A 27,531-nucleotide genomic window follows, 5' to 3' on the forward strand; every position below is an offset into this window, starting at 1 on the left:
TGACATTCTTTTTACTCTGCATGATTGGATCAATCAATACTCCATCCCAAGAGGCAGGCAGCCTGGGATCCTGAGAAGACCTCATGTTAGGGTCCAGACAACTCATTCATTTGTTCTACAAATATCCTTTAAATACCTTTAGTATCCTCAGTACTATTCTAGAATTCAACAGTGAATAAAGTCCCTGCTCCCAAGGAGCTTACCTGCTAGGGAGGAAAGAAACAATGACTAAATAAGTAAATAATAAACTGAGGCCATGATAAAAGCTATGAAAAAATAATAAAGCAAAGCCAACAGGTATTGAGTGGCAGGGAGAAAGAGGTCCATTTAGATAAGGATTGGGGGAAACCCTCTGCACATTTGTTTAGAGCCCTGAAGGATATAAAGCCTGAACCATTTGAAGGTCTGAGGAAAGTATATTCTAAACTGGGAAAACAGCAAGTTTAAGGGCCTGGAGGCTGTAACAAATTAGAAGTGATACAGGGACATTAAGGCAAGTGTGGCTGCAGGAGAGAGAGGTGTGAAATGTAGGAGACAGGTACTAGACAGAGTAAGAAACAAATAGAGGGTTTGAAGCAAGGGGTGATCTTTCATTTTAGAGCTCTCCTGCAGAATTCTGTGTGGAGAATGCAGCCATCCAGCTGGGAATTGATGGTGGCCGGTGGTAGCAGTGTGGATTGAGAAGTGGCCAGAGGGAGATGTGTTTTGAAGGGAGAGTTGCCAGGATTTGTTGATAGATGTGAGATATAAAGGGGGAAAGGAAGATGGCTTCTAAGTTTTTAGTCCAAGAAATACTCTGACCATTCCCACTTGGTTATAGAAACAAAGAAATTTAATGTTAAAATAATGTGGTATGTGCCACATTATTGTTAAATTCATTGGTAAAAATTATATATTTTTAAATCTTGGCAATAAGAGGACTAGGTTCACTAGATTCAGTAACTGCTGAATCAGTTCCTCATATTGTTAAAATCATGTTGATAATATTTGTTGTGAGATCTGGTATGAGATTTGGCAAGAACAAAATGAGGTAACATTTGTGAAAATACTGAGATAGTTAAGTCACCTAATAACCAACTTTAATATCTGTGTGCACTTTCAAGTTACAGTGTGCTTTCTCGGGCTTAAAGTAATTCAATTTGCTAACAGTAAATATTACGCTAAAAACCTGGTGGACTGAAATCCCTGTGACACAATATCCCAAATTAGGTTAAATAATTATTAGTCTCTCTGTCTTCTTTCCATTTCATGGTCTCTCTCTGGAGAGAGAGCTCATGCAAACAAAAGTGGCCAACCCCAGGGTCTACAGAAGCCCTACTGATGCTGTCCTTGGGCTGTTCCTCCACATACTCAATGCACTGCAGCCTCTGTGGATAGTCCCTCCATGCCACTTCCAAGGGACAAGAACTTCAGGACTCTCCATGTGAAATTCCCCGTCTTCCTTGGTTTGGCAGAACCCAATTTTTCATTGTCAGGACACAGTGAAAACATGAATGTTTTTTAATTGGGACTGATGACCAGAATATAATTACATTTATTAATAAAACACAAAAAGGAAGGGTTTCCGATTTCTTAGAAGAAAAATAACCGGGGTCAGCGCCATGTGGTAAGTGTTAGAAGACTAAACGCCGGCGGCATCTGTTGTTCGGGGAGCTCCCCGCCACACTGCCCATGCTTCAGCAGGGACAGCCGCTGTCAGAGCTGCCGTAAGAACACTTCACAGCTGACTCTTCACACAGAAGACTGGAATGATACCCTTCCTGTTTAGAAGCTCTTGGTGCAGAGAGAACTTATCAATGTGAAAAACAGAGTCTTGCTTCTCGAATTCAAGGAAAACCATGAACGAATCGGTCATTTTTTCTCTGACAGTCTGCCAGAGTACCCTGTGCGGAATCCTTTCCATTCCTACCACATTATCTGGGCGAGGGGAGAGGGAAGGGTGGAAAGGTGCCAGTGGACTAATGGGCCTCTCAGGCAATGCTCTGTGCTCCACGCCTTCCTGCTGGCAGCAGGTGGAGAGGGAAGAGGCTGCCTGCCAGTTACCTCTTCTTGGAGCCATATTTTTGCCATCATAGAAGAGATTTGTCTTAGAGCTCCCCAAATGGACGGTCTTTGGGCAACCATCTCTGTCCTTCTGGATGGCACACTCCTTGCAATAATAGGCATCAGAGACTCCAGGGCCTCCACAGGCCGCACAGCACCCTGATAGGAGCCATGGTCACACTCATCACGTATGCGCATAGAGGAGTCACGGGTCACACACTTGCCATCACATTTTTCACATAGTCTTCCAATGGTAGCACCAGCCTGCTTGCAACAAAAGATCAAGTCCAAACATCAGCTTTTTAAACTGAAAAATTAATTTTAACACAAGTCAGTCAGTGCTGCTGCTTTATTTGCCATTCTTTATTCCTATGCCCTGTAAGGATTTTTTTTCACCTGGGAATACTTAGAACATTAGAAATACTTAACTGATATTTCCTTTCAAACTCTTTAAATCTTTAACCACGGAACATGCCAGAAGTGTTCTGCTTTGGGTTGCTGTAGATCCATGGCAGTGTTTTATTTTGATAAATTAAAAGCTTTGTTTTGCCCTGGCCCGTGTGGCTCAGTTGGTTGGACGGCGTCCTGGGCATCGAAAGGTTGCCAGTTCAATTTCCCCCTCAGTGCACATGCCCAGGTTGCAGGCTCGATCCCGGGAGGGAGTGTGCAGGATGTTGATGGATATTCCGCTCCCGCATTGATGCTTCTGTCTCTCTGTCCCTCTCCCTCTCTCTCTAAAAAGAAAAATCAGTAAAATATTTTTTTAATGTTTTGCTTTATTACATATAGATACCAGAGAGTAAAGTGCATGACAGTATTAATTGTCAGGGCATAAATATTCACAGCCTCTTTCTTCTCACCTATGAAATATTTTACAGTTGTCCACCTAACCTTTCTCCCTTCCCTCAGTTTTGGGCTTTATTAGTAGATCAGAGGGAAGAGTGTACGGAGTGTGCGTGTGTGTGTGCGTGTGTGTGTATTGGAGGGGAACATACTAGGGAAAGCAGGAGGGAAATGCCAAAGAAAGATTGGTAAAATTTACATTGAAAAGAAAGCAAATGTCTGATGGAAGAAAATAAATTTGATCCTAGAGAAGAAAGGAGAAAAGGCAAGAGAGTACTCAAGTTTCTGAGAAAATATTAGTAGAGATTTTGAGGAATAGCTGCTATATGGGGGAGGGATGTTGAAATGACAGATAGGAAAGAGCTACTTTATAAGTTTTGCTCTATAAGAGTGTATCTGCCCACCACACACACCTAGCACTTGCTGAAGTGAAGGTTTTAATTGCTTTCAATATTTTGGGGAGATTGTTTTCTCTGAATTTATATTATAATAATACTGGGCTACAAAGGGCTTGACAATTCAAACTACCAAAATCTCAGAACAACAGGACATATTTTATATTTAGACATTTTCTATAGATATAAGTTAGTGATTTCTAATTTTAAGATGAAGATTTTTTTAAAAACATGTAGGGAAAGTATAAAGGGATGATACATTTTTTTAAAGATGCATTTTTGAGGTTTTAATCATTTTGTGAAACTTTGGGAAAACTACTATGAAGCATTTAGCATTGCTCCTCCCCTGAGGTCTTCCTAAAATCAGAAACTCCTTTTGCCACAGTCTTTCAGCATTTTCTCATATCTCTGTTATACTCAGTTTATTCTGCCTGGCTTGTTTTTTCAAAGAAATTTCTTATAAAAGTATAATATGTTGGCCTGGATTTAGTCTTTTCCCCCCACAGATTTATTGAAGCATAATTGACAAAATATATTTTATATTGCACATATAATATATTAAAGTATACAACTTGATGATTTGATATACATTGTGAAAGGATTCCTACACTTGAGTTCTTTAATATCACCTCACATAGTTACTTTGTTTTTGTGGGAGTTTTTTGGCAGGAATGCTTAAAATGTATTCTCTTAGCAAATTTCAAGTATACAGTACAGTATTATTAATTATGGTCACCATGCTGTACATTTGATCCTCAGAACTCACCCATCTTATGGAAAGTTTGTACCCTTTGAGCAATCTCCCCCTATCCCCTCCACCTCTCAGCTCCTGGCAACCACCAATCTACTCTGTTACTATGAATTTGGCTTTTTTAGATTCTACATATAAGGGAGATCACACAGTATTTGTCTTTCTGTGTCTGGCTTATTTCACTTAGCATTGCAAATGGCAGAATCTCCTTTTTGTGGCTGAATAATACCCCATTGTGCATATATACCACATTTTCTTTATTCATCCATCAACAGACACTTAGGTTGTTTCCATGTCTTGGCTATTGCAGATAATGCTGCACTGAACATGGCAGTAGAGATACCTCTTTGAGTTAGTGATTTCATTTTCTTTGAATACATACCCAAAAGTAGGATTGCTGGATCATATGGTAGTTATATTTTTTATTTAGCCTGGATTTATTCTTAATTATGTGTTGTAAGCTCATTGAAGACAGAGACCATACCTAATTTATAAAACAATATCATGGCAATTAACAGCACAGGCCTTGAAGTCAGACACACCTAAGTTTGAATCCTGGCTCTGCCACTCTTCAGTTAAAATACTTTGTCTTTTTGTGTGTGTGTTGAACCTTGTTTAGTCTCAGTACTCTCATCTATAAAATTGAGATAACACCTATTCAAATCTCTCAGGCAAGTCATGAACATTAAATGAGAAGGTGTATGAAAGTGTTTAGAACAATGCCTGGCACACACAAGTATTCAACCAGTGGTAACTATTATTATGTGTATGTCTTCTTTATTATTTGAATTGCTGTCGTGTAGCACAAAAGTGGCTACTCAGATCTTTGCTGAACTAATCATTGCTAAGAGAAGAGAACCATGAAAGGAACCTAGGAGCTGGCATCCTTATTTTATTATATCTTCATTTTCCTCAGTAACCTTAAGATTTGGAGTCCCAGGGTCTGCTGTGGAGGCTTCGAGCCTGCTTCTAGCCCAAATGAGCCTTTTTAAAGGCAGGGTGGGAGGGAAGAGTTCATACTGGGGCCCCCTTGGGAGTTCTGAGCCTCTCAGGGGAATTCCAAGTCAGTGTCTAGTTCCTTCACTCTTCCTCCCCTCCCCCACAGCATCTCTGGAGAGTCTCCTCATGATGGGAACTTCCAGTGACTAACCTGTACCTTTGTGGGTCCCCAGGAGTTGGATACCCACTTAAATACCACTTCCTGCATGAAGCACGTCCTGCTTTTCCAGGTCAGAAAGAGTCTCCCCTGTTACATCACATAGCACTCATTGCCCTATTCTAGCAATTAGCCTTATGTCATTACCCCCTGTGAATTGCAAGGTCTCTGAGAGCAAAGTCTGGCTCTGGTTCCTGTTTGATCAGAACAGTGAGCTGTACATAGTTCCCAAGTAATGACTGTTATACTAAATTATACTGAAGCTGGTCTTGGGGCTGCAGCTCCAGCTGAGCTAAATCCCAGGCCTTGCCCTAAACTCTAAGGTGTTACCCTGATCCCCGGAGCTTTAAGATACCCACTTCTGCTCCCTGTGAGAGAACACAGCCTCTGGGCAATTAACAGCCTGGAGTTCATTGTTTGATTCATTGTATAAAGTTCTCAGCAATAGATTTCAAAAAGCTGGCAGGAATCCAGAAGAAAAATTTTATATAGGGGATAGATAGGGGTTTACAAAATAGTAACATTGAACTTTTTCCTCTCCATAATTTAAAGTTGATTTTTTTACACCACCCAGCTATTACATAAGAGTGTGGTGGAAATTTAACAGCTGAAAACAATCTGAAAAAATTCTGTCTCTATTAGCAGAGTTTACTTAGTAGTTATATGAAAATATAAAGCAATAATTTATTTGGTCCTAAATATAATTATCCTAAACCATCCAACATGTACAAAATTATAAATTTTTCATTCCAAATTATCATTACCACAGCCTGCTAAAGTGCCTGGCCAAATATAATATTTTATAGCTATTATTCTGAGTTGTTTAACTTAATTTAGGTGAAATAACATCTCAGGAAAAGTTCGCCATCTCAGCAACTTGCTTTTCTCATTTGACATGGAAAAAAAAAATTTACCCTTTCAACTTCATCTTCCACTGCTTGGACCTCAGTTTTGCTTGAAGAATGCAAAAGTGTCTGCTCTCGATTTCATGTAGCTTTTCACAAATTCAGTTAGTTTCCTGAACCCCTCGGTCAGCCCATCCCCAGTGATGGCACAGCAGGGCTGCACGTACCAGCTCCGGTCACAGCAGAGTTTCTTCACTTTAAACATTCTGGTGACGTCCTCGGCAGTCAGAGCTCCGGGAACATCTTGTTTGTTGGCTAATAGAACAACAGGTACATTTTTAATATGTTCATTCTTCAAAATGCGCTCAAACTCTCTCCTGGAGTCTTCCAGTCGCTGTTTGTCTGTACTGTCCACAACATACACCAGCCCGTCGGCGCACTCACAGTAACAGCCCCACACAGTTCTCATTTTCTCCTGTCCTCCAACATCCCAGACGGTGAATGAAAGACTCTTTTCCAACTCGATCATCTCCACATTGAAACCTACTGTTGGCATGGTCACGATATCCTTAGCAAGCTTTAATTTATAAAGAACAGTAGACTTCCCAGCAGAGTCAAGTCCCAGAAGAAGAATTTGGGCTTGTTTGGCTTTAGGGTTTTTAGAACTCGACAGACCCATTTTAAGTTTTTAATGAATTCTTCTGGCCAGAGACAACATTTCCTTTCCAGGTCTTGCATGAAAATGTTAGGAGGAAAGAAGAGAGCAGATGCTGCATATTATATTCTAAGAAGAGGAACTTGTGTGTATTTATGCTGTAGCTTATCAGCTCAGTTATGGGCAAACAGTGTTTTATTTGCAGTCCCAACCAATCCCGAGTAATCTGTGGTGTGAGTAACCAGCCAATGTCATAGTAGCTCAAGGAGGGAATTCTTTATACGTGAGTAGAACTCAGGAGGGGCCTGCCTGAGTAATGCTGCAGCTTGTTCTCTTCCAGGTATTGGAAATCTAAGGTAACCAAAGGTTCAGACATGCACAGGGACATGGGTTGACAGTAGAATAAAACTTAACTTGACAAGTGGTTTGTAGAACTTCTCTAATTATTTGATCATTTATCTTATCCCAGTTGTAAATAAGTAACCAGACTTCTGAAGTCATAAAGAGAGAGTTTATCTCATACTTCCCTGTGCAGTATCTTTAGTACTTTCCCCTAGTCCAGATTACTCAGTAGGAAACTTAAAACCACCCAAGGTTGTCTGAACCTTACTCCCATAATCACATAGAGAATCACTTCTTTAATCTTCTAGGTAGAAAATTTACACTATTCACAAGACCAGATTTACAGAGGAGGAAGTTTATAACACAAACACTTTTGAAATTAAGCACACAGTCTGATTAAAGATGACAAATTCATTTACTTGGAATCAATATCTTGAAAAATATTTCCATGTATTTATCTCCTCTCTTTCTCAAGATTCCACCAAGATGATGGTAAAAAAAATAATATTAATAAAAGGAACATATAAACCCATAAAAAGAAGACAGGAGAGTCCATCAAAGGGTGAGTTTAACAAAATTCTGGCAGATGGAACATAGATGTGAGATGAGTGGTAACTGATACAGCAGGTGAAGCTGAGGCTTGGGTGCTGATTAACAGGTTATAAAGGGAAGGGGTGAGATAAGGGACTAAAAACAGAGAGAGTCAACTAAAGATTTGAATTGGGAACAAAACACACACACACCCCTCTGCGGAGTGACATTGCAGCGGTGGGAAGTTACTCTGCAGGCACAAAACTGAAGGGTTCTTTTCTAAAGAAATTGAATGATGTCAGAAAAAGAAACCTCCATGTTTTTGCAGTTGGGAGTTTACACATTTTAATGCTTAACTCAACATTCAGTTAACCTGTAGCCATCCTGGCAGCTGGCAAACATTGCTCATATACACAGAGTTTCCAGTCAGCTTTTCAGCACACAGAGGTTTCTATATTTAATATATGAAATGCCTTTAATGTGAATGAGGGAAAGACCAAGATAGAAATAAGAACACTTTAAGAAAGTTTGGAAAAGGTAGTGCAGGGAACAGAAGAAAATAAGTCTTAATCAATATTGCCATAGAGATGTGAAAAGAGATTGTATCCATAAAACAAAAATGGATGCTATTTAAAAGGCCACTCAAAAAGAACAACAAAACTCTTGAAAATTAAAAACATGATTTCCAAAATTTAAGTAAAGATCAATAATAGGTTAGAAAGAATCTTTTAGAAGGTAGAAAATAGAAAATATGAAAGATAAGAGATGTAGAGGATCAATCCAGAAGTTTCAACATCTGACTTACAGTTCTTTATTCCGAAGGAAACAAAAAATATGTGAAAGAGGAAATTATAAAAAAAACAATATAAGACTATTTTCCAAAGTGAAAGAAGGAAACTTCCAGATTGAAAAGCTTCCCTCGGTGCTTAGCAAGTAGGTTTGTAAAACAGCTATAGGCATGTAATAAACATTTTATATTTATTAAAACAAATTTTATTTTTTAAAATTAAGTAGACTATTTTGGGTGCAGAAAGTACGCTTATGAAGAAATTATTCAAACCTAAGTTTTTAACCAACTCATTATATCTCAGAACCCAGACATAACATTTCCATTCATTTATTCATCCATCTAAGTCATTCATTTGACAACTATTTGTATTGATTGCCTACTTTGTGAACCACCATGCTAGATTCCAGGGAATCTAGATAAATTAGGTCTACCCTTAGGAGGTTTCATTGGAGAGAAGGTAAAAAATATGTGAATAAGTAAAATAATAATACAAAGTAAAAAAAAAAAAATTGTAACTGTTATTAAGAAAAGGTATCCTGGATATTCAGAGGTTCAGGATAGAAGACATTGGGGAAATCATCTAGAGAAGGTTAAATATTGAAGTGAGCCTTGTAACGATGTGGTGGGGGAAGGACCTTAATTAAAGAGATGGTTTGTGTGAGCAAAGTCTCACAAATGGGAAAATATAACGTGTATATGGGAAGACAACAGGAATGCACAGTATATGCACGTGCATTTTTTTTTCCTACATACATGTTTATTATGAGAAAGCCATCACACAAATCTAGATTGTGGGGCATGCTACAAGGCAACAGACTTGGACTCTTCAAAGTATGTCCATGTCATGAAAGAAAGGAGAGGAGAGGAGAGGAGAAGGAAGGAAGGGAGGGAGGGGAGGGGAGGGGAGGGGAGGGGAGGGGAGGGGAGGGGAGGGGAGGGGAGGGGGAAAAAGAAAAGGGAAGAATATTCTAAGTTAAAAGATGCATGACTCCCAAATAGATTGTGTGATATTTGATTGGATTCTTTGTACAAAAAAAAAAAAAAAAAATGATTAAAGAAATTATGACAATTGAGGACATTTGATTATGAACTATTAGATGCTGTTATTTATCAATGTTAAATGTCTTAAGTACAATGATTTTATTGTGGTTATATAGGGGGATGTCCTTGTTCTAAAGAGACACATGTTAAAGTACTTAGGAGTGATATCAGCAAATTAATTTCAATTGATTTAGCAAACACACATACAGAGAGAGAGCATGCACAGAAATATGGTAAAAGTTAATAATTGGTGGAGTTAAGTGAGGGGAATTGGGTGTTCACTATTTTTTAAAATTTTATCTTTATTGTTGAAAGTATTATAAATGTCCTCTTTTCCCCCCATTGACCCCTTCTACCCCGATCCCACCCAGGCCTTCACCACACTATTTTCTGTTTCCTGAGCTATGCATATATGTGGATATAAGTTTTTTGGTTAATCTCTTCCCACCCACCCCCTTCCCCCTTCCCTCTGAGATTCATCAGTCTTTTCCATGCTTCCATGTCTCTGGATCTATTTTGTTCATCAGTTTATTTTGTTTATTAGATTCCACATATAAGTGAGATCATGTGATACTTGTCTTTCTCTGACTGGCTTATTTCTCTTAGCATAACACTCTCCAGGTCCCTCCATGCTGTCTCAAAGGGTAAGAGATCCTTTTTTTATACAGCTGCATAGTATTCCATTATGTAAATATACCACAGCTTTTTTATCCACTCATCCACTGATGGGTGCTTGGGCTGTATCCAGCTCTTAGCTATTATAAACTGTACTGCTATGAACACAGAGGTGCATAAGTGCTTTATGATTGGTGTTTTGGGTTTCTTAGGATATATTCCCAGAAGTGGGATCACTGGGTTAAATAGCAGTTCCATTTTTAATTTTTTGAGGAGCCTCCATACCGCTTTCCATAGTGGCTGCACCAGTCTGCATTCCCACCAGCAGTGTACTAGGGTGCCCCCTTCTCCACACCCTCACCAGCATTTGTCATTTGTTGACTTGTTGATGGAGCCATTCTGACAGGTGTGAAGTGATACCTCATTGTGGTTTTAATTTGCATCTCCCTGATGATAAGCGAGGTTGAGCATTTTTTCATAGGTCTATTGCTCATCTGTATGTCGTCTTTGGAGAAGTGTCTATTTAGGTTCCTTTGCCCATTTTTTAATTGGATTGTCTTCCTTTTGTTAAGTTGTATGAGTTCTTTATATATTTTGGAAATTAACCGCTTATCAGATGTATGATTGGTATATATGTTCCCCCATACAGTGGGCTCCCTTTTCATCTTGTTGATGGTTTCTTTTGCTGTGCAGAACCTTTTTATTTTTATATAGTCCTATTTGTTCATTTTCTCCTATGTTTCCCTTGCCCTAGGAGATGTATCAACAAACATATTGCTGCAAAAGATGTCTGAGATTTTGCTGCCTACGGTTTCTTCTAGGATTCTTACAGTTTCACGACTTATATTTAAGTCTTTTACCCATTTTGAGTTTATTTTTGTGTATGGTGTAAGTTGGTGGTCTAGCTTCATTTTTTGCATGTACATGTCCAATTTTCCCAACATCATTTATTGAAGAGACTGTCTTGACTCCATTGTATGCTCTTGCCTCCTTTGTCAAATATTGAGCATAATGGCCTGGGTCGACTTCTGGATTCTCTGTTCTGTTCCATTGATCTGTATGCCTGTTCTTGTGCAAGTACCAGGCTGTTTTGATTACAATGGCTTTGTAGCATAATTTAGTATCCAGTATTGTGATCCCTCCAACTTTGTTCTTCTTTCTCAAGATTGCTGCAGCTAGTCAGGGTCTCTTGTGACATTGTACTATTTTTTAGCTTTCCTATAGATTTGAAAAATTTCAAAATAACATGTTGAAAAAAGAATTTAGGAAATGAGCTAAGCAAATTAGGCTGCAGCCTGAAGTAATGTAGAGAAATAATTCAGCTTACACATGTGGTTAAGACTGTACTTCCAAAGGTGAATTTAGGAACTCTGACTACACTACCACCTGAGCTCTTCCCAACTCCGTATTTTCAATAAATTAACTTTTTACATGTTGAACATTTATTTTTTATTAAACTTGATATATTCTTTATGAGATCCATTGTCAGTATGTATATACCTTCACTCTGTTTTCCATTTGACCAATTGTGCCTGGTTTTCAGGATAGCCAAACAAATGAAGGATTAAGCTGTGGATAAATATTACATCCAAATGAAAAGATAATTGTTCTGTGAAAGGGAGCAAAATAACTTCTTTCTCCATGCTAACTTTCATGAAAAAGTCTACAAATATTTTAACATCCTTTCCTATTATCCCACATTTATGGATTCACTTGTCCCAGCCAAACCCAAGGGAAGTCAGGCATTTGTTTTCTGTAAATCATTCTGAGATTATGCAAAAGAAAAAGAAAAAAAAAAAAGGTAGAATTGTGAGCTCCTGGCAGGTTCTGAGTAGCACAGATTTATTTTAAAATACAGGAATGAAAGAAACATTTTCTTTAATTTCTTACCATGGAGATGGGAAGCAAGTAGCCCTAAATTAGAAACTCAACCATGTACTGACCAAGTAAAGATATAGAAACTTATCTCTTGGAAGAAAGTGGCAGCTTATTCCATTATCATTATTTTTCACAGATAAGAAAGAATCAGGATGTGGTCACGCGGCTTGCTTAGCTGATGCAGACTTTGAAAATACCCGGTTTTTTCTACGATAACTTTTCTTTACTAGTCTTTTAAAAAATAAAGTTTTGGGAAATTGAAGTATCATATACACATAGAAAAAATGCAAAAATCATAAATTTACAACTCAATGAGTTATCACAAATTGAAAACACCCAGGCAAGCTTCATTTTTAATTTTCCATTTTTTGTTGCAAGTAAAAATTCCAGACTTCAAATGTTTCTACACCAGTTGTCAGAAATATACTGTGTTCTCAAACATGTGACTTAAACAACAGGCACTCATTGTCTTTGTGGAGATTCTTTGATGTTCTGAAGAAGGGTATCTTCCAACCCACAAAGCTTTTCCAAGTGTTTTTCCAGGACAGGACCAACACTTTTATCCACATCACCAAAGGTGGAGAACTTTTTTCATCACAGGAGTAGACCATTGGATCTGAATTCATATCTAGCCCCTGGCATTTACTAAGTGTTGAATGGTGATAAAATCAAGGCTGTTGTGATAACTACTTATGTTATATAAAATAAATGTAAAAGCACATTTCACAGAACCTGACACATGATTGATGAAAATTTTCTTTCTCTCCTCTTACAAGTTTTGTATATTAGCTAACATTTTAAAATACCTGCAATTCTTAACCTCTCCAGACAAGGAACAATTTGATGATTACCATCAGAGAATTCCCCTAGAAGAATAAATTACTGTGTGCTGGACTTCTTTCCCAACACCCCAACATTTTTATTCCCCCTCCCCCAAATAAGATTGAAATGAACAAACAGACAATACAGCAGCAAATGGACAATCTGAGGGCCATCTGGAACTTGGGAGGGGCAGCCACACTCTTTTCCTTGGTGAAAATGGAGATTTATATTATAATTTATATATAGTATCCTCTGAGTGTCTGCCCAGCCAGCAACCAGGGGCTCCAAAGAACTGGGTGTTGCAACCTGACCACCTTAACCTAATTGGTCTCTTTTTCACTTTAGGTAAATAATGATGCAAAGCATAGGTTTACATAGGTCTCCATTCTTTATGATTTCTCATTTCTCTTCTAACCCATGATAAATCTGTGATTATTCATTCAACATTTACTGAGTGCACACTAAGTGGAAAGCTCTGTCTATCTGCTGTGTTCAGGATAACAACGTTCACCCTTTGAAAAGTAACTGAGGGTTGAACTATTTTTTTAAAATCTTTCAAAAATATACTATACACAACCTTGCCATCTTAAAAAATAAAAATTTTATTTAAAAGCAGTATTTTTACAATTTTAAATCATCTGAAACATCAGAAATCTAATGTGAATTATGAATTTCACTTTGTCTGTTTTCTTCCCATCCTTGTTTCTGTGCGTGTATAATTGTGGCATGCCTCATGCACTCATTCATCAAACTTGTATTGAGCATGTAATATGCCTGGATACAATGAAGACAGTGGTGATATGCATGTAATCAAACTAGTCTCCATTTTCAAGGAACTAATGGTCTAATAAGGAGACAGGTACCAACATGGCATAGATACTGCTATAAATAAGGTAACTAGGCCTTAAGGAAGCAGAGGTGTCATCAAAAAGAAGGGTGGAATTGCAAGTTGTGTCCAGGAAACTGGAAGCCATTTCGCACCTCTGGAGCTGAGAAGTGTGATGGTGGAGGAGTGAGAGGAGAGCACGCTGCAGGCCTGTGTCAAGCAAGCATGGCTCATGCATGAGGTGCTCACATCGTTTACCGTCCAAACTTGGACAATTATGAAAATAGAAGGAGTACTTCTGAAATAGTACTGTACTGGGAAAACTAGGCTCTGTGGTCACCCTAACAAAGGCTCTATGAGACTCGCCTGCCTTCATGAGAGGAAGGGAGCTGGAGCTAGTTTCAGGATGAAAGATTTGAGTGCTATGTCCGCATAGTGTCTTCTCAAGTATGCCCACTGTCACTCGCTGGCATTCTCCTTTCTCGTCTTTCTAGATGATAAACTAAGAAATCAAAGTCATAAGAGGACACAGTGGGATAATAAAATCTACTCAACATAGTTATTACTTAATGCTTCCTCCAAGGGGAATGGACAGCAATGGGAAGGAGTGTGTGGTTAGGGCTGAGGTCATTTAGATCTCTCTTCACACTCTTACCTCCTTGCTCTCTCCTTTTTCCTTTATCCTTTCGATTGATTTCTTTCCCCTTTCTTTTCTTCTATCTGGTTAGGTTAAGTCAGTGAAATGCTAGAGCAGTGGCCAGGAACAATCACTATTACTTTAAAAAGTATTGAACTGTTATTATATATTACAGCCTAGGTAAACAAGTTTCTCACTTCACAAATTGGGCTTTGTTTTTGTTTTACGTTATGATTTCATATAACCTGAGCCAGCAATTAGCCTTTCTTGAGGGCAATCAAGTTCCCTTCCCACTAGCCCCTACTGTCCCTGTCCCCAGCTCTAAACCATGAGGTTGTGGAGAGAAGTAGTGTCAACATTCTCCTGGGTATCTGCACCAGTAAACTTGAAAATGAGTTTAAAAGTTCTACCCAAACTTGTAACATGGCTAAAGGGCATCAAGATAAAAGTTGAGAACCGTATGGGTTTCAAAGTTCCATTTTGAAATAAAATGGTCCTTAATATGGTCATATTAGAAAAGCTCATCTTGTGCCATTTTTAATTTGTACTAATTAAATTTGTTAGAAGTATGTAAATAAAATAACAAATTTTATTATTGCCTTACTCTTTTCTTTCTTATCTTTAAAAAAATAATCCCTTCCTATGGTAAGCATGAAAGTAAAAATGATGACCATTTAAAAATTACTTAATGTGATTCAGGTCTCATTTCCATAAAGGATATGAATAAATATGTGACCAAGTCAAATTATCCATATACTAATATACCCAAATAACAATTTTTGATGAGATATTCCAAAGGGAAATTTTGAGTAAGAAGAGATAAAAAGAATGGTAAAGTAAGAGAATAAAGAAAATGTTATGACACTTAAAGTGACAAGTGACATAATAAGCCAAGCCACCAAGAGATACGGCCTCCTCTCAAGGTTCCCCAGGCCCCATCCATTGCTGCAGGACCTCAGGACTGGCTTTCCAGGAAAAGCAATTGAGAGTCAGAGGAGATGGAATTATTTCCATCAAAGATTCTGCCCTCGCACTTGTATTCTCTATTGGCAGCCCTCTTACCTCAAATAGTGTAGCCTGTGGCACAGAGTTGGTTTGTGTGCACAGCTAAAATTAGCTCCAGTATGAGAAATTTCAGGGTACGAATTAAATACTCTAGAAGTAAATCAAAGTATTTAGCTTGGTACAGGCTTGAAGCACTGAACTTTCCAGGTTTAATTAGTCAAGCACAGACTGAAATCAGACAGACCTGGTTTCTAATCACAACTCTATCAGGGGTTTTTTTCTGTGTAAACCTAAGCAAGTTCATTTCTTCATTTGTAAGTTGGAAAATAATATTTTCTACCTCTCAGGGTTGCTGTAAGGAATAAATGAGATGTAGCACAGCCTAGTACATGATACATGATGCACATTCAGTAAATGGTAGTTGTTATTTTATCATTGGTCACAGGGATAGCAGGTGGATCTATATCTGCTGGGAGTATAAAGCTGTATCTTGGCGTCATGGGGAAGATTACTGTGGTCCATTATTAATGTCTGTGTGATGGTTAATTTTATGTGTCAAACTTGACTGAACTAAGGGATGCCCAGATAGACATTATCTCTGGGTGTGTTTGTGAGAGTATTTCTGGAAGAGATTAGCTGAGTAGGGAAGATCATTCTCACCAATAGCGCTGGGCATCGTCCGATCCATTGAGGGCTTGGTAGAACAAAAAGGCAAAGGAAGCATGAATTTGTTCTGTGCTTAAGTCAGAACATCCATCTTCCCCTGCCCTCTGTCCTCCTGGTTCTTGGACTTTCAGACTCGGACTGGGTTTTATGCCATTGGCTCCCTTGGTTCTCAGTCCTTAGGGTTTGGACTAAAACTACACTACCAGCTTTCCTAGGCCTCCAGCTTGCAGACAGCAGATCATGAATATTCTCACCTTTTATAATCACATGAGTCAATCCCTTTTAATAAATCTCTTTCTATATATATCCATTATATCTGTTCTATTTTTCTGGAAAAACCTGACTAATACAGTCTATTATGAATGTTGGAGGGGCAGAGTACCATATTTGCCATTCTCAATTGCTGGTATCAGACACAACATGGTTCCCAGGCCTACAATCCCTCCTCCCCAGTTGAGGCCACTTGACCCTCTTTTAGAAGTTAAGTGTGTAGTCCCAGTCCTGATCTGAGACATCAAGTACATAGCAGCTCCAATCTTTCTTTCTTTCTTTCTAAGACCCAGCACAGAGTCATCCTTACCACTAACCTAGTCATAGTGGAGTATTTTAATTTTAACAACTAGGCAACTACCTTTGTAAATTTAATATAATTTGATTAATTTATTTTTTGGCTTTTAAAAAATAAGTCCTAGTCCCAAATGTTAAACCCAAGTCTGGTACTAGGTTTTTTGCACTCCAGTTTCTTTCTAAAATAGGTGCCCTGACTCACATTTTCCATACACTTTCTAAAACTAGCATTCCTGCCCTCGCCAGTAAGCTCAGCTGGTTAGAGCTTTGTCCCAGTAAGCCAAGGTTGTGGGTTAGATCCCAGGTCAGGGCACATGTAAGAATCAACCATTGAATGCATAAATAAGTGGAACAATAAATTGGTGTTTCTCTGTCTCTCTCCCTCTCTATCTAAAATCAAGAAAAAAATAAAAAAAAACTTTAAAAGTTAGCATTCCTAACCCTTGGAATCTTAACTTTCAGGATAAAGCCTTTTTTAAACTTTGAAAATTCTTGGTTGTTGAGTATGGGCCTCTCATTATTGCCCACTCTGCATTCTCCATCAGTTTTATATCCAGCTACGTGTTGGGACATCTTGCTCCACCAACCCTTTATTGAATACTTGCCAAGCCAAAAATATGCACATGTTTGCATGAAAACATTTACAGAAATCTCAGTATGAGATGTAAATACTCAGAAGTAAGAAAGAACTAAAGTTCACAAATATACAATGTGGCTTTCCCTTAAATTCAGTCTAGAAAATTTTTATTTTTTCGATTTCATGGGTTGACCAAAATAAAATGTATGCATCAAGAAATATCTTTATGCAAGAAATTAGACAAATATTTATTAATTGGCATGTGCCAAGCACTGTGCCAGTTAGTGGGAGAGTAGTGGGCACCAAGGCTACTAAGAAGCCTAATGGAAGAATCTGTGACTCGGTGTTCAGTCAAGGGATTCTTTCCAGGGTGGCTGTGTGGTCTGAGCCCCAGTAAATTATAACACTGCGAAGGATAACCAAGTATGCTACAGGGGGATTTGGACCATTCTTGAATAGTCTAGACTGTGGGGGCCCTTCATGGAAATCACAGCTTTCTCTTCCATCAAAATATTTCTCCAGTGGAGTGCTACTTCTCTAGGGGTTAGGGCAGAAAGGGCCCTGAACAGAATCTTGACACCTTCTGTTTCAGCCACCCTCCAGAGTTCCCATTTGGATTGGAAGAGTGCCTTTGTTCCTCAGATTATGTGTAGGAGCTAGCTGGCCAACATCAGCCAGTTTGATGACCCATCCAAGCTTGTCCCCAGCTCGGGCTATTAGCTTCTTCCATTTCCACAGATGTTTACTGATCATTTTCTCTCCCACCCCAGGTAAATGATCTCCAGAATTCTATCATTACAAGCTCATAATGACCCCGTATCTGACATAGCCTACTGAAATAAGATGCATAATTTTCACTAAAGGAAGCAGAGGGCGCCTATCTTATCAGTTGTGATCCAGAATACCAAATAAGTAAATCTGTATTTTAGAAAAGTCATTAAATATTAATTCGAACAGCATCCAACAAACCCAAAAATATAAAACAGTCATCCAAGAGTCCCAAGTCAGAGGAAAAAGCAAGGAGATTTGCAGATGACATGACTGTTTACCTAGAAAGCCCAGAGAACTGGATGACAAAGACTTACATTGTGGCCAGATACAAGATCAACATACAGAGATAAGTAGCATTCCTCTTATCTAGCAATAACAGAAAGATCCCATTCTCACTAGCAATAAAAACTGTAAAATGTCAAGGGACAAACTCAGTAACATATGTGCAAGACCTGTATGAAGAAAATACTAAATCCTTACTGTTAATCTTTAAAAATAACTGAGTAAAAGCCAAGGTATAGCATTGCAAAAATACCAATTCACTTCTAATTTAATCAGTAAGTTGAATTCAGTCCAATCAAAATCAATCAGTAACAAATATTTATAGAACATTTAATTATGAGTCAGTTATATTTTAAGCATTGGAGGTATGGTGGTGAATGCTACAGACAAAACCCCTGCTCTTGAGTTTACATTGTAACACAAGGTGGAGGGGGAGATAAATATACAAACAAGATGCAGAGCTTCCTTTCTCTTTCTGGGGCTCAGGTTGGTTAATGGAGCAGCCACTACCATTAACATTGCTGGTCACCATGGTGGAGGGGAAAGAGAGCTCTGAAGGATCTTAAATAGTGAATTTAATGATCTGGGCCAGAGGTGTACTTACCACTTCCACTCACAATCCACTGACCAGAACCAGTTTCATGACCCCATGTAACCACCAGGAGGAAGGCAGTGCAGTCCCACTGTGCACCCAGAAAGGAAGCAAACCAGATCTATCTGACAAAGAGTTTGACTAATGACCTCACCCTATTGATGGTCTGATATTTTTATCTTTCTACTTTTTAGGTTTAGATCTTAAATCTGCCTGAAACTTCTTTATGGACAGTACATCTGGGCTCCAGATGTACAGTACATTTTTCTATACTATTGATTTTAAAGCCCCCTATTAAGAATTGTTTTTGGTTTTATGCAATAGACACCAAAAAATACCCAGTGGATTAAACAAATTAGAGGTTTTATTTTGCTCACACAATAAGAATCTAGAGTGAGGCAGTTCAGAGGTGGTACCTCTGATGTCATTAGACACCAGCCTTTTCCTGGCCTCTTCTATCTACAAAGCAGGATAGGATATATAGGGATTAAAAAAAGGACATATTGCCATTGCCAGAAAATATATTTGTGTGTGATCAGATTATAAATTATAATTTAAAGGGAGCAAAACAGTGCTTACTAATGGGTTAGATGCGAGTAAGAAAGAGCAATATAATTTGTAGGTTTTTTGACTAAACAGTTGGGAGGGTAGTGATTCCTTTTTGAAGAGGGCTTTAAGGAGAAAAACCACAGTTAAAATGTGAGTCCTTTAATGAAACTTGACAAGCTGATTAGAATTTGACATGGAAGAAAGGGGTAGAGGAGGAGTCACAATAGCTGATAGAATCTGCAGGTATGTTTAGGGATCTGAGAGCAGAGGGACCTGTGCTCAGGAAAGGGTAGGAGTGGCAGGCCGACAGGTCTAAGACAGCCCCCAAGTCTTCCACATCCCCCAAGTCTGCAGAGAGGCACAGGAGGACAACAGTTTGCCAGTCCCTAAGCGGGGCAAGGGCGTGGCTCAGGGACAATCACCACAGTGAGGGTAAGTTTGCTGCACGCGCTGGACTGGTGACTGGAAACAGCGGGAATGTGGACATGAGCAGTGAATACCAGCCTGGAACCCAGCACTTCATCCATGTTCCCTAGAGCCTAGGTGCCACTCTAGGGAGATGGAGGGGAAAGGGGAAATTCTGAATTCACGGGCTTGACCAGAAATGATTTTAAAAAAAAACAGAAGTAAGCTTATCTGCAATCTACTGACTGTATTTCTGCTATCAGGAAGAATGAAAGTTTGAAATAGAAATTTTTTAAGTTCAGTTTTGTGAAACGAAAACAGGTCTGCGCAAAGGACAACAGTAACTACCAAGAGGGTGAAAGAGTTTCTCCAAGCGCAGGCAGAGCTTGAAAGCTGGCTGTCAGGGTGGCCCTGGTCAAGGACCCACACCCAACCCTGCAGACAGAATGTTGACGTCGGAGGTACCCCACGGCCAGGCCTTTGTGTACACCACTCATTCTGACCTTGCTTTCCCCACCGCCCCGCCCCCCCAACCTTATTTTTTTTCTTCTGTCTCCATATTGACCCCTGTAACTAATAGCCCTTTCCTCTTTATGGGTGATCTTGAGAGAGCAGGAAATTAGTGGGGGGCAGTTAGGGTTGTGAAACTGTTGGAATCTAGTGCCCTGAAGCCAGAGAGAATAAACAGAAAACAAAGACCTTTGTCCAGCTCTTTGATTTGATTGGCTTCTCTAACTCAAACCCCGCAGCTTGGAGATTCACAAGTTTGTGGCTGGTTGTTTTCTCCCTGGCATAGACCTTGCTAAAACCTATTCCCAGGGCTGGGATCCTGGGGTACCAAAATCAGGGAGGCACTCCTTATCAGGCTGCCCCTGAGAGCATATGCCTCTTTAAATTTTGCATCCCAGGTGCCTCACTGCCTCATGCCAGCCTAGGACCTGCTGCTTTCTCTCACCTGGAAATAAAACTTCCTGGGGCATCTGAGAGCAGAGGGACCTGTGCTCGCTTCTCTGGCAGGGCCAGGGTCAACAGGAAAGGGTAGCAGTGGCAACCAGACGTGTGTAAGCCCCCACGTCGTCCACATCCTGGCCCCACTGTCTTTGTGGGCAGCTTGTTATCTGCACCTCGATGCCTAGGTCTCTCCTCAAAGCACCCACATCCTCGTGAAACAATGAAGAACTCGAAAGGCAGCAGCAGGTCAACCCCAGTTTGTCACCCACTGGGCGGGATAAGTAGAAACTGCTGGGAGAGCTTTTTTGTGGTTTTGTGTGTGTTTTTCTTTAAATTGCAGAGTTGAGCATTTGGGCCCTAGAAGAGACTTTATTGATGCTACAATTTTATGTGCCTGCTAATATTCAGGATTTCGAGGCTTCATGTTTGTTTTACTTTGGAGATTTTCAGAAGGGCTGTTTAAAAAGGTGTTTCAGTGGCTTAGAGAGGATAACTCACAGTAGAATCCATGTAACCAAGTCAGCTAAAAACTGGAGCTCCCAACAATCAGTGACACAATAATCAGAGTGCTAGTCATAAAAGAGCCGCCAATATAGAGTGGAACCATTGACATTTCTATGATTGGATTTAAGCAAGTATCTCCCTGCCCTTAAGGATTGGGTGGAACAAGAAGTAATATTAAAAATAAATAATTCAAAGTTAGAATTATGAAGTCTCCATAGGACCAGTTTGAAAGACTCCACAATAAGTGAGGTCAAATAGAGGATGCAATTCTGTATCTCTGCTACATTGGACTGACACACTATTGCTCAGTGAGTCTAGCACAGCAGTTTTCCTCTGAATGCCAGCAACTGGGCTCTATATTTAGCTAACTAAGTTTCCCAATCCTAGGAAATCCATTAAAGCATGACGGTAATGAGTGAGCAGGTTTTAATATTTATCTACTCTGTATACTGTGATCTAATAACATTCAGGACTTGCAACCTTCAAAGCATTTTATAGGCACTTAATAAAATATTCTTCATCATCCACCAAAGTCTAAAAATGTCATTATAACATTTTATGGGTGAGGACCCGATACCAGACATTAGTGACTCATCATCAACAGATAGGTTTGGACACAATCATTCTGTCTCTAGTCCGGTGACTACTTCATATGGACAGCTCACTCCCTCTGCCAAGAAGTGAGTCAATTAACTAATCTGGTAGCAGAAACATCATTTTGATAACTCAGTTTTCCCCAATTAATTCTACAAAGATTAAAATTCATCACACTAGGGCTGTCAAACAGAAATGTTTGAATTTAGGTTTATGTACATTTCAGCTATATATGTTAAGTGTCAGCTGCATAAATTATTTCTACTTATTCTGGATTTCCCAAGAAATCTGACCTTACATAAATATTTTAAAGAGACCATTTAATATAGAAGCTTAAATGAAACTAGTTAAACAAAATATCATCATCATTAATTTTAAGAAAACATTCTTAAAGGAAAATTCAGAGAAAAAATCAATTGTGAAGGGGGCTGCCAGCATATCTTAAGTAATGCCATGGTCTTCCAAGATTTCTAAATTATACTTCAGAGAACTTAATAAATATCCCATCTGTAAAATTAACAATAAATTGATCTAAAGATTATTGTTCAGATTTTACCTAATAAAACATACTAGTGCTTTTGTTACTGGAGTTTTACTTTTCTGGTTCTAACTGAATAGGATGACACAGCTTCTTACATAAATCCTGCTGGTGTTTCATTTCCTTTGTAGCTATCAAAATTACTGTCAAATTATCATATGACCTAACATAAAAGTTTAAGTAAAGTCGGCATTTCATTTATAATGTGATGCTGGAGAGTCTGCTTATTAATGTCAAATCCAAAGCTTCACAAAATCAAATATAAAATACCAGCCTTGTTTATTAGCCACACAGCAAAGATTCACTGCCTTCTCTTAACTGTATAATTTTTCATCCAAACCAAAGACGCATTCAGCTTAGTCATCAGAAAGGTTAAAAGAGGAAGGCTCCTCTTGCCAAGAGTGAACAGGAAAATGGATCAGAAAATATTGATTTAATAACAGGGACCTATGTTCAGGTGGATCTGGCCAGAAGTGAAATACAAGAGGACTTCTGTGTATGAGGAGAGTGACAACTTCTCTCTCATACTTCTTATTTAGCATCAAGCCTTATGTTAACACAGAAATTTAAAAGAGCAATCCAAAATGGTGACAAGGAAGCCTATGGTATAAAATACCATTCTTTCTCTCATTTTGAAAGCAGTGCAAAAATTAAAGATAAGAAAGAAGAGCTAAATCAGTTAACTCAAGGGCAAACACTTGATTGCTAGGTAACCAGAAAATAAGGTGAATCAATGCTGGGTAGTAAATTGCAAACTCTAGATTTTTTTTAAAGGTACCTCTATCACTGATTCATTTGCAAAATAGGCTTTCTGCAATTACAGGATCAGTGCAACTGGTTCATTCAAGGATCAGAGTTTCTGTCCTAATAACCCAGGACTGCTTCAGCTTTCCTTTGGCTGTGCTTGCAGAAAGTCACTGTATTACTCTGACCAAATAAAATAACATATCTACATCTCATTTTGCTTTTACGTAAAATATTGGTCTCCCAGGAAGCTGTCGGAAGTATTTATTAGACAATAATTGTAAAAGGCTTTGCAAGTTTGATGTAGTAGTTGCACTCTAAGTCATAATGATTACAAATGAGATATCCTTCCAAAGAAACTATTCTGAGGTTCATCTGAGAATGACTGAGACTTAGAAAGAAACTTTGACTCAAATGTTCTTGAGCAGCAGGAGTTCAGGGAGGAACGCCCTTCTTTACCTCATTCTAAAAAGATTCATGGGAAAGAAAGTATGTAAAAGGAAATTATTTATGCCCTAAATAATGATGCTTTCTACTAATGCCAGTACATATGCAGGTGTGTGTGTATTTAAATAAGACTAGATTTTGCCCTGGCCAGTTGCTCAGTGGTTAGAGCATTGGCCCTCGGACTGAAAGTTCTCTGGTTCGATTCTGGCCAGGTCAAGGGCATGTACCTCGGTTGTGGGCTCGATTTTGGCCCCCAGGCAACTAATTGATATGTCTCTCTCACATCCATGTTTTTCTTTCTTTCTCTCTCTCCCTCCCTCCCTTCCACTCTCTCTGAAAAGCAATGGAAAAAAATATCCTTTGGTGAGGATTAGAAAGAAAAAAAAAAGACTTGATTTTAATTAAGACTATATTTTAAACTGCATTTGGAAATTTACTGGTTTTAACCACATCAGGATATGAGAAATTAGTTCAAATAAGATATGATTATTATAAGGGGAATATCAATATTAATTAAGTCCAGTGAGAGAGGTCTACAAAATAGACTGGGATGGAAGGAGCATGGACTTTGGAGTCAGACAGACCTGGGTTGGCTGGCTCTGCTGCTTGCTAGCTGGATGGCTTTGGAGAAATTACTTAACCTCCTGAGTCTCAGTTTTCTTGTCTGTAAAACAAATAATAATGCCTCCTTCATATGGCTGGATAAATGAGATTTCATTTGGAAAAGTACCTTATTCAGAGGCTGGCTACTTATAAGCACTTAAAAATAGTAACTATTCTCTTTAAACTGGCTCCTGCACCTAAACATGATTCTGTACCTAAATGATCCCATCTGAGAGAATTTTGTCCAATGGTTCATTAGCACTTTTACAAAATCGAAACAGATCAAGACTTCCACAGCATTATAGAGGACTCTTCAGGGGTAATTGCTCTCTTCATGATAGATTTTAAGATTATATTAGCACTTCATACATTTTACACGGCAAACCCATTTTATAAATTTTTTCAAAGCAAATGTCATTCGTATGTGTATGTGTGTATATAAATATACACATGTATAATAAATATATATATATATTTTTTTATATAGAGAACCACTGGTAGCCTGTGGGATATTTCACCTATTTTTAGGATGTTAGCAATGAGAAATCTGAGCTCTCACCTAATCTAATAATTTCCCTTCACAGATGAGGAAACTGAGGTCCAGAGTTTGGATAACTTGTCAAAAATCACACAGTGCTAGAACTGTGAATAGTCAAGTTCTTGACTATCAATCAATGTTGTTTAGGTGCCTTTAAATAAAACTTAAAAGGCTTTACAACATATTGTTGCTTTAGAAACAAAGTTCCTGATCAGAGATTTGAAACCTCTCCTTAGCAGGAATCATATGCTATCCTGGATAACAGAGTCCTTTGGAAGAGAGAGAGTTCAGTACATATATTTCAAATGAATTAATGGATTTTTCTTAAGGCTATAGTGTACGTGACTTTTTCTTGAGGGGGCAGTAAAAGTTCAACAAAATTGGATTTTACTGTATATAATAGTTAGAAACTACATTACATTTATGATGACATAAGCAAATGCATAATGGAACAGCTATCTGGAATTTTAAAAAATGATTTGGCATTATATGAAGTAAGACTGACTGCCAGCATGGATGAGACATACTAAAAGTCCCTTTTTCTAAAGAGTGAAGATTATGTTTTTGTTCTTAAATGAAACAATTGAAACAATTGCCTGAAATTTTCACATTTCCTTCCCTATTATTGAGTCTTGGACTGTGTCTCTGTGAGGTCAAACATCTTGATAAAAACTTCAAAATAAGGTAACTATCAAGATGTTGATACAATTGCAGTATAAATGGAAGAATTCGTTTACAGTTGTAATCAGAGAAGTTGTACCTTCTGACTTGTATCCCAACATTATATTTACATAGTAAATTTACATAGTAAAGCCATTCCAACTGTTACAATATTGCACAGTCATTAAAATTCATGATCTTGAAGATAATGTGGCAACATGGGGGAAAATGTTTATGTTCTAATATTTCACTAGGAAATCAGTATTCATTGTCACATAATTTTCTAGAAAAAGAATTCTGCACAGAAAAGGCGCAGAAAAAGAAATATACCAAAATAATAACAGCTGTGTTAGGGTGGTGGCAATATGAGTGCTTCTTTCTTATCTCTGGTTATATTGCTCTGTAACAGAAAACAAATTAGCAAGTACAAAGAAAATGAGTTCTATAAAAGAAAGTATAGTAAGCATCTGTAATTCATAGCAGTCCCTCGTTTTTATAGTTCTCCACAGTGTGAATTCTGTCTTCCAGAAGTAAATTCTGAAACTTAAAATTTCCTAACCTCCCTAGCCTCTGTCTGAGTCTAGGGTGAGGTTCTATAATTCAGTTTCTGGCTCTCAGCTGCACCTGTCAGGAACTACCTGAAGAACAGATGGGGTCCTGATAGCCATTCTGCTGGCACAGGTGGTTTCAGTGTCATGGTTCTGGGGACAGCAGTGGGAGCTGTAGCTTCCCCATTGCAACAAAGACAGTTTGGTTGTGGGATTGGTGGTAACTTGGGCTAGAACCTGTGCCTCCAGCCTTTCCAATGACTACCTGGACTTTCTAACCTCCCTTTATAAATCCCTTCTCATGTAAATAACTTAGATTTGATTCTTTTGTCTATATCTAAGAATGCTGGGCTAACAAAACTAGAATTCACCTAATAAAAGAAGTATGGAGGATGACCTAACTAAAGAGGAGATCATTCTGAACTTCAGAAGAACACTGTGATTAAATAAAAGACCTTTTTTTTTAGGAAATACCATGAGTGTCATTTCTGGGCGAAGCATTGAAGAGTTGGTGTGTGACCCTGCAGCTCTCTTCTGGGGCAGCAACCACGGGGGCCTCCTGTTTCAGATGATACAGCTACGAAATGTCAGATTCCCCACTAGCCCAGGTGCTTGAGAGACTCTGCGGGAGAGAGCTCCCCAGTGACCCAAATAAAACATTCAATGTGATCAAGAAATAAATGTCTGTTATGTTAGGCCACTGAGATTTGGGAGTTAATTTGTTACCATAGCATAGCCTAACCTAGCCTGATCAATACCCAATGGTATCTAAAATAGGATGTGTTTCATGATCAAAATCAATAAATGTATAAGTTTAAAAGCCTTGTATATGATTAGAAAACAATATATCTAATTAAATAAATCAAATCAAGAATGAAGTAAAGATTCATTGTTATTTTGCATCAAGTAAAGATATCTGGGTTTGCCTGAAAGCAAAAACAACCAAAAAAATGTAGCACATTATGAAAAGCCCTAAATATTTAATGATCTTAAAAACAACAATTAGGTTATGCTTTTCAGTTCTCACATAATAAAAAAATAGAATTTGTGATGCATATTAATTTCCTTAAAATAACCCCCCAAAAGCAGTATGCAATAATAAAAACAAACTAACTACATTTATTTATTGTGAAATTCTTGATTGTTTTCAGAGAAGTGTGAGAAAATTGCTAAATGGAAATCAAAGACTAATTTTTTTTAATGTTTTTATTGATTTCAGAGAGAGGGAGGGAGGGAGAGATGGAAACATCAATGATGAGAGAGTCATTGATCGGCTGCCTTCTGCATGCCGTCTACTGGGGATCAAGCCTGCAACCTGGGCATGTGCCCTGATCGGGAATCAAACCATGATCTCCTGGATCCTAGGTCGATGCTCAAGCACTGAGCCACGCTGGCTGGGCTCAGATACTAATTCTTAACTCAAGTATTCCCACAGACAGATCCCAAACTGTGTGAGTCTAGTAGAGGAAGGAAGTTCACCATTACCCTCCTTATTGGACTGATTCATCTCTGAGTATGGTCTATGAGCATAGACCTCAGTGACCAGACCTTGAGGGTGTTCCTTTGGTGATGGAAAGTGTTCTCATAAACCTCTTGCCTCTCATCACACCGCCCCTTCTCTTCCGCCATCGCTATGCTTTTACTGACTTCTTTTTGCCCCTATGTGACCCCCTCCTCTCCAGGACTGGCCCTTCCCCGACATTAGCAGGCCTTTGCCCTCCTTCAGTGCCCTGGGAGCCCTCAGTCCCTGCTGGGGCGCTATGAGTCACAGCAGCTCTTTCTTCCACCCATTCCCGCCGCTGGATGGGAGAAGATGGAAG

At 38.7% G+C, this 27,531-nt stretch overlaps 1 protein-coding gene, 1 long non-coding RNA gene and 1 pseudogene across 2 annotated transcripts in view; 1 reads left to right on the plus strand and 2 right to left on the minus strand.

Moving 5' to 3' along the window:
- The window catches only part of LOC148092942 (uncharacterized), a 32,873-nt gene extending 6,150 nt beyond the window's left edge, over positions 1 to 26,723 (plus strand). Inside the window, exon 3 of the long non-coding RNA XR_015714680.1 lies at positions 26,179 to 26,723. This is a non-coding gene — a long non-coding RNA (uncharacterized LOC148092942). The remainder of the gene's footprint in view (positions 1 to 26,178) is intronic.
- LOC107539269 (PHD finger-like domain-containing protein 5A pseudogene) lies at positions 2,040 to 2,334 on the minus strand (annotated as a pseudogene).
- ARL14 (ARF like GTPase 14) lies at positions 6,134 to 6,876 on the minus strand. The gene has a single exon (XM_087817919.1). The coding sequence runs from the start codon at positions 6,710 to 6,712 to the stop codon at positions 6,134 to 6,136; it is 579 nt and encodes a 192-aa protein (XP_087674045.1). The 5' UTR covers positions 6,713 to 6,876.
- Positions 26,724 to 27,531: the final 808 nt, after the last annotated feature.

Source organism: Miniopterus natalensis, chromosome 6, assembly GCF_054644295.1.
Source record: "Miniopterus natalensis isolate mMinNat1 chromosome 6, mMinNat1.hap1, whole genome shotgun sequence".
In the NCBI taxonomy this organism is placed as follows: Eukaryota; Metazoa; Chordata; class Mammalia; order Chiroptera; family Miniopteridae; genus Miniopterus; species Miniopterus natalensis.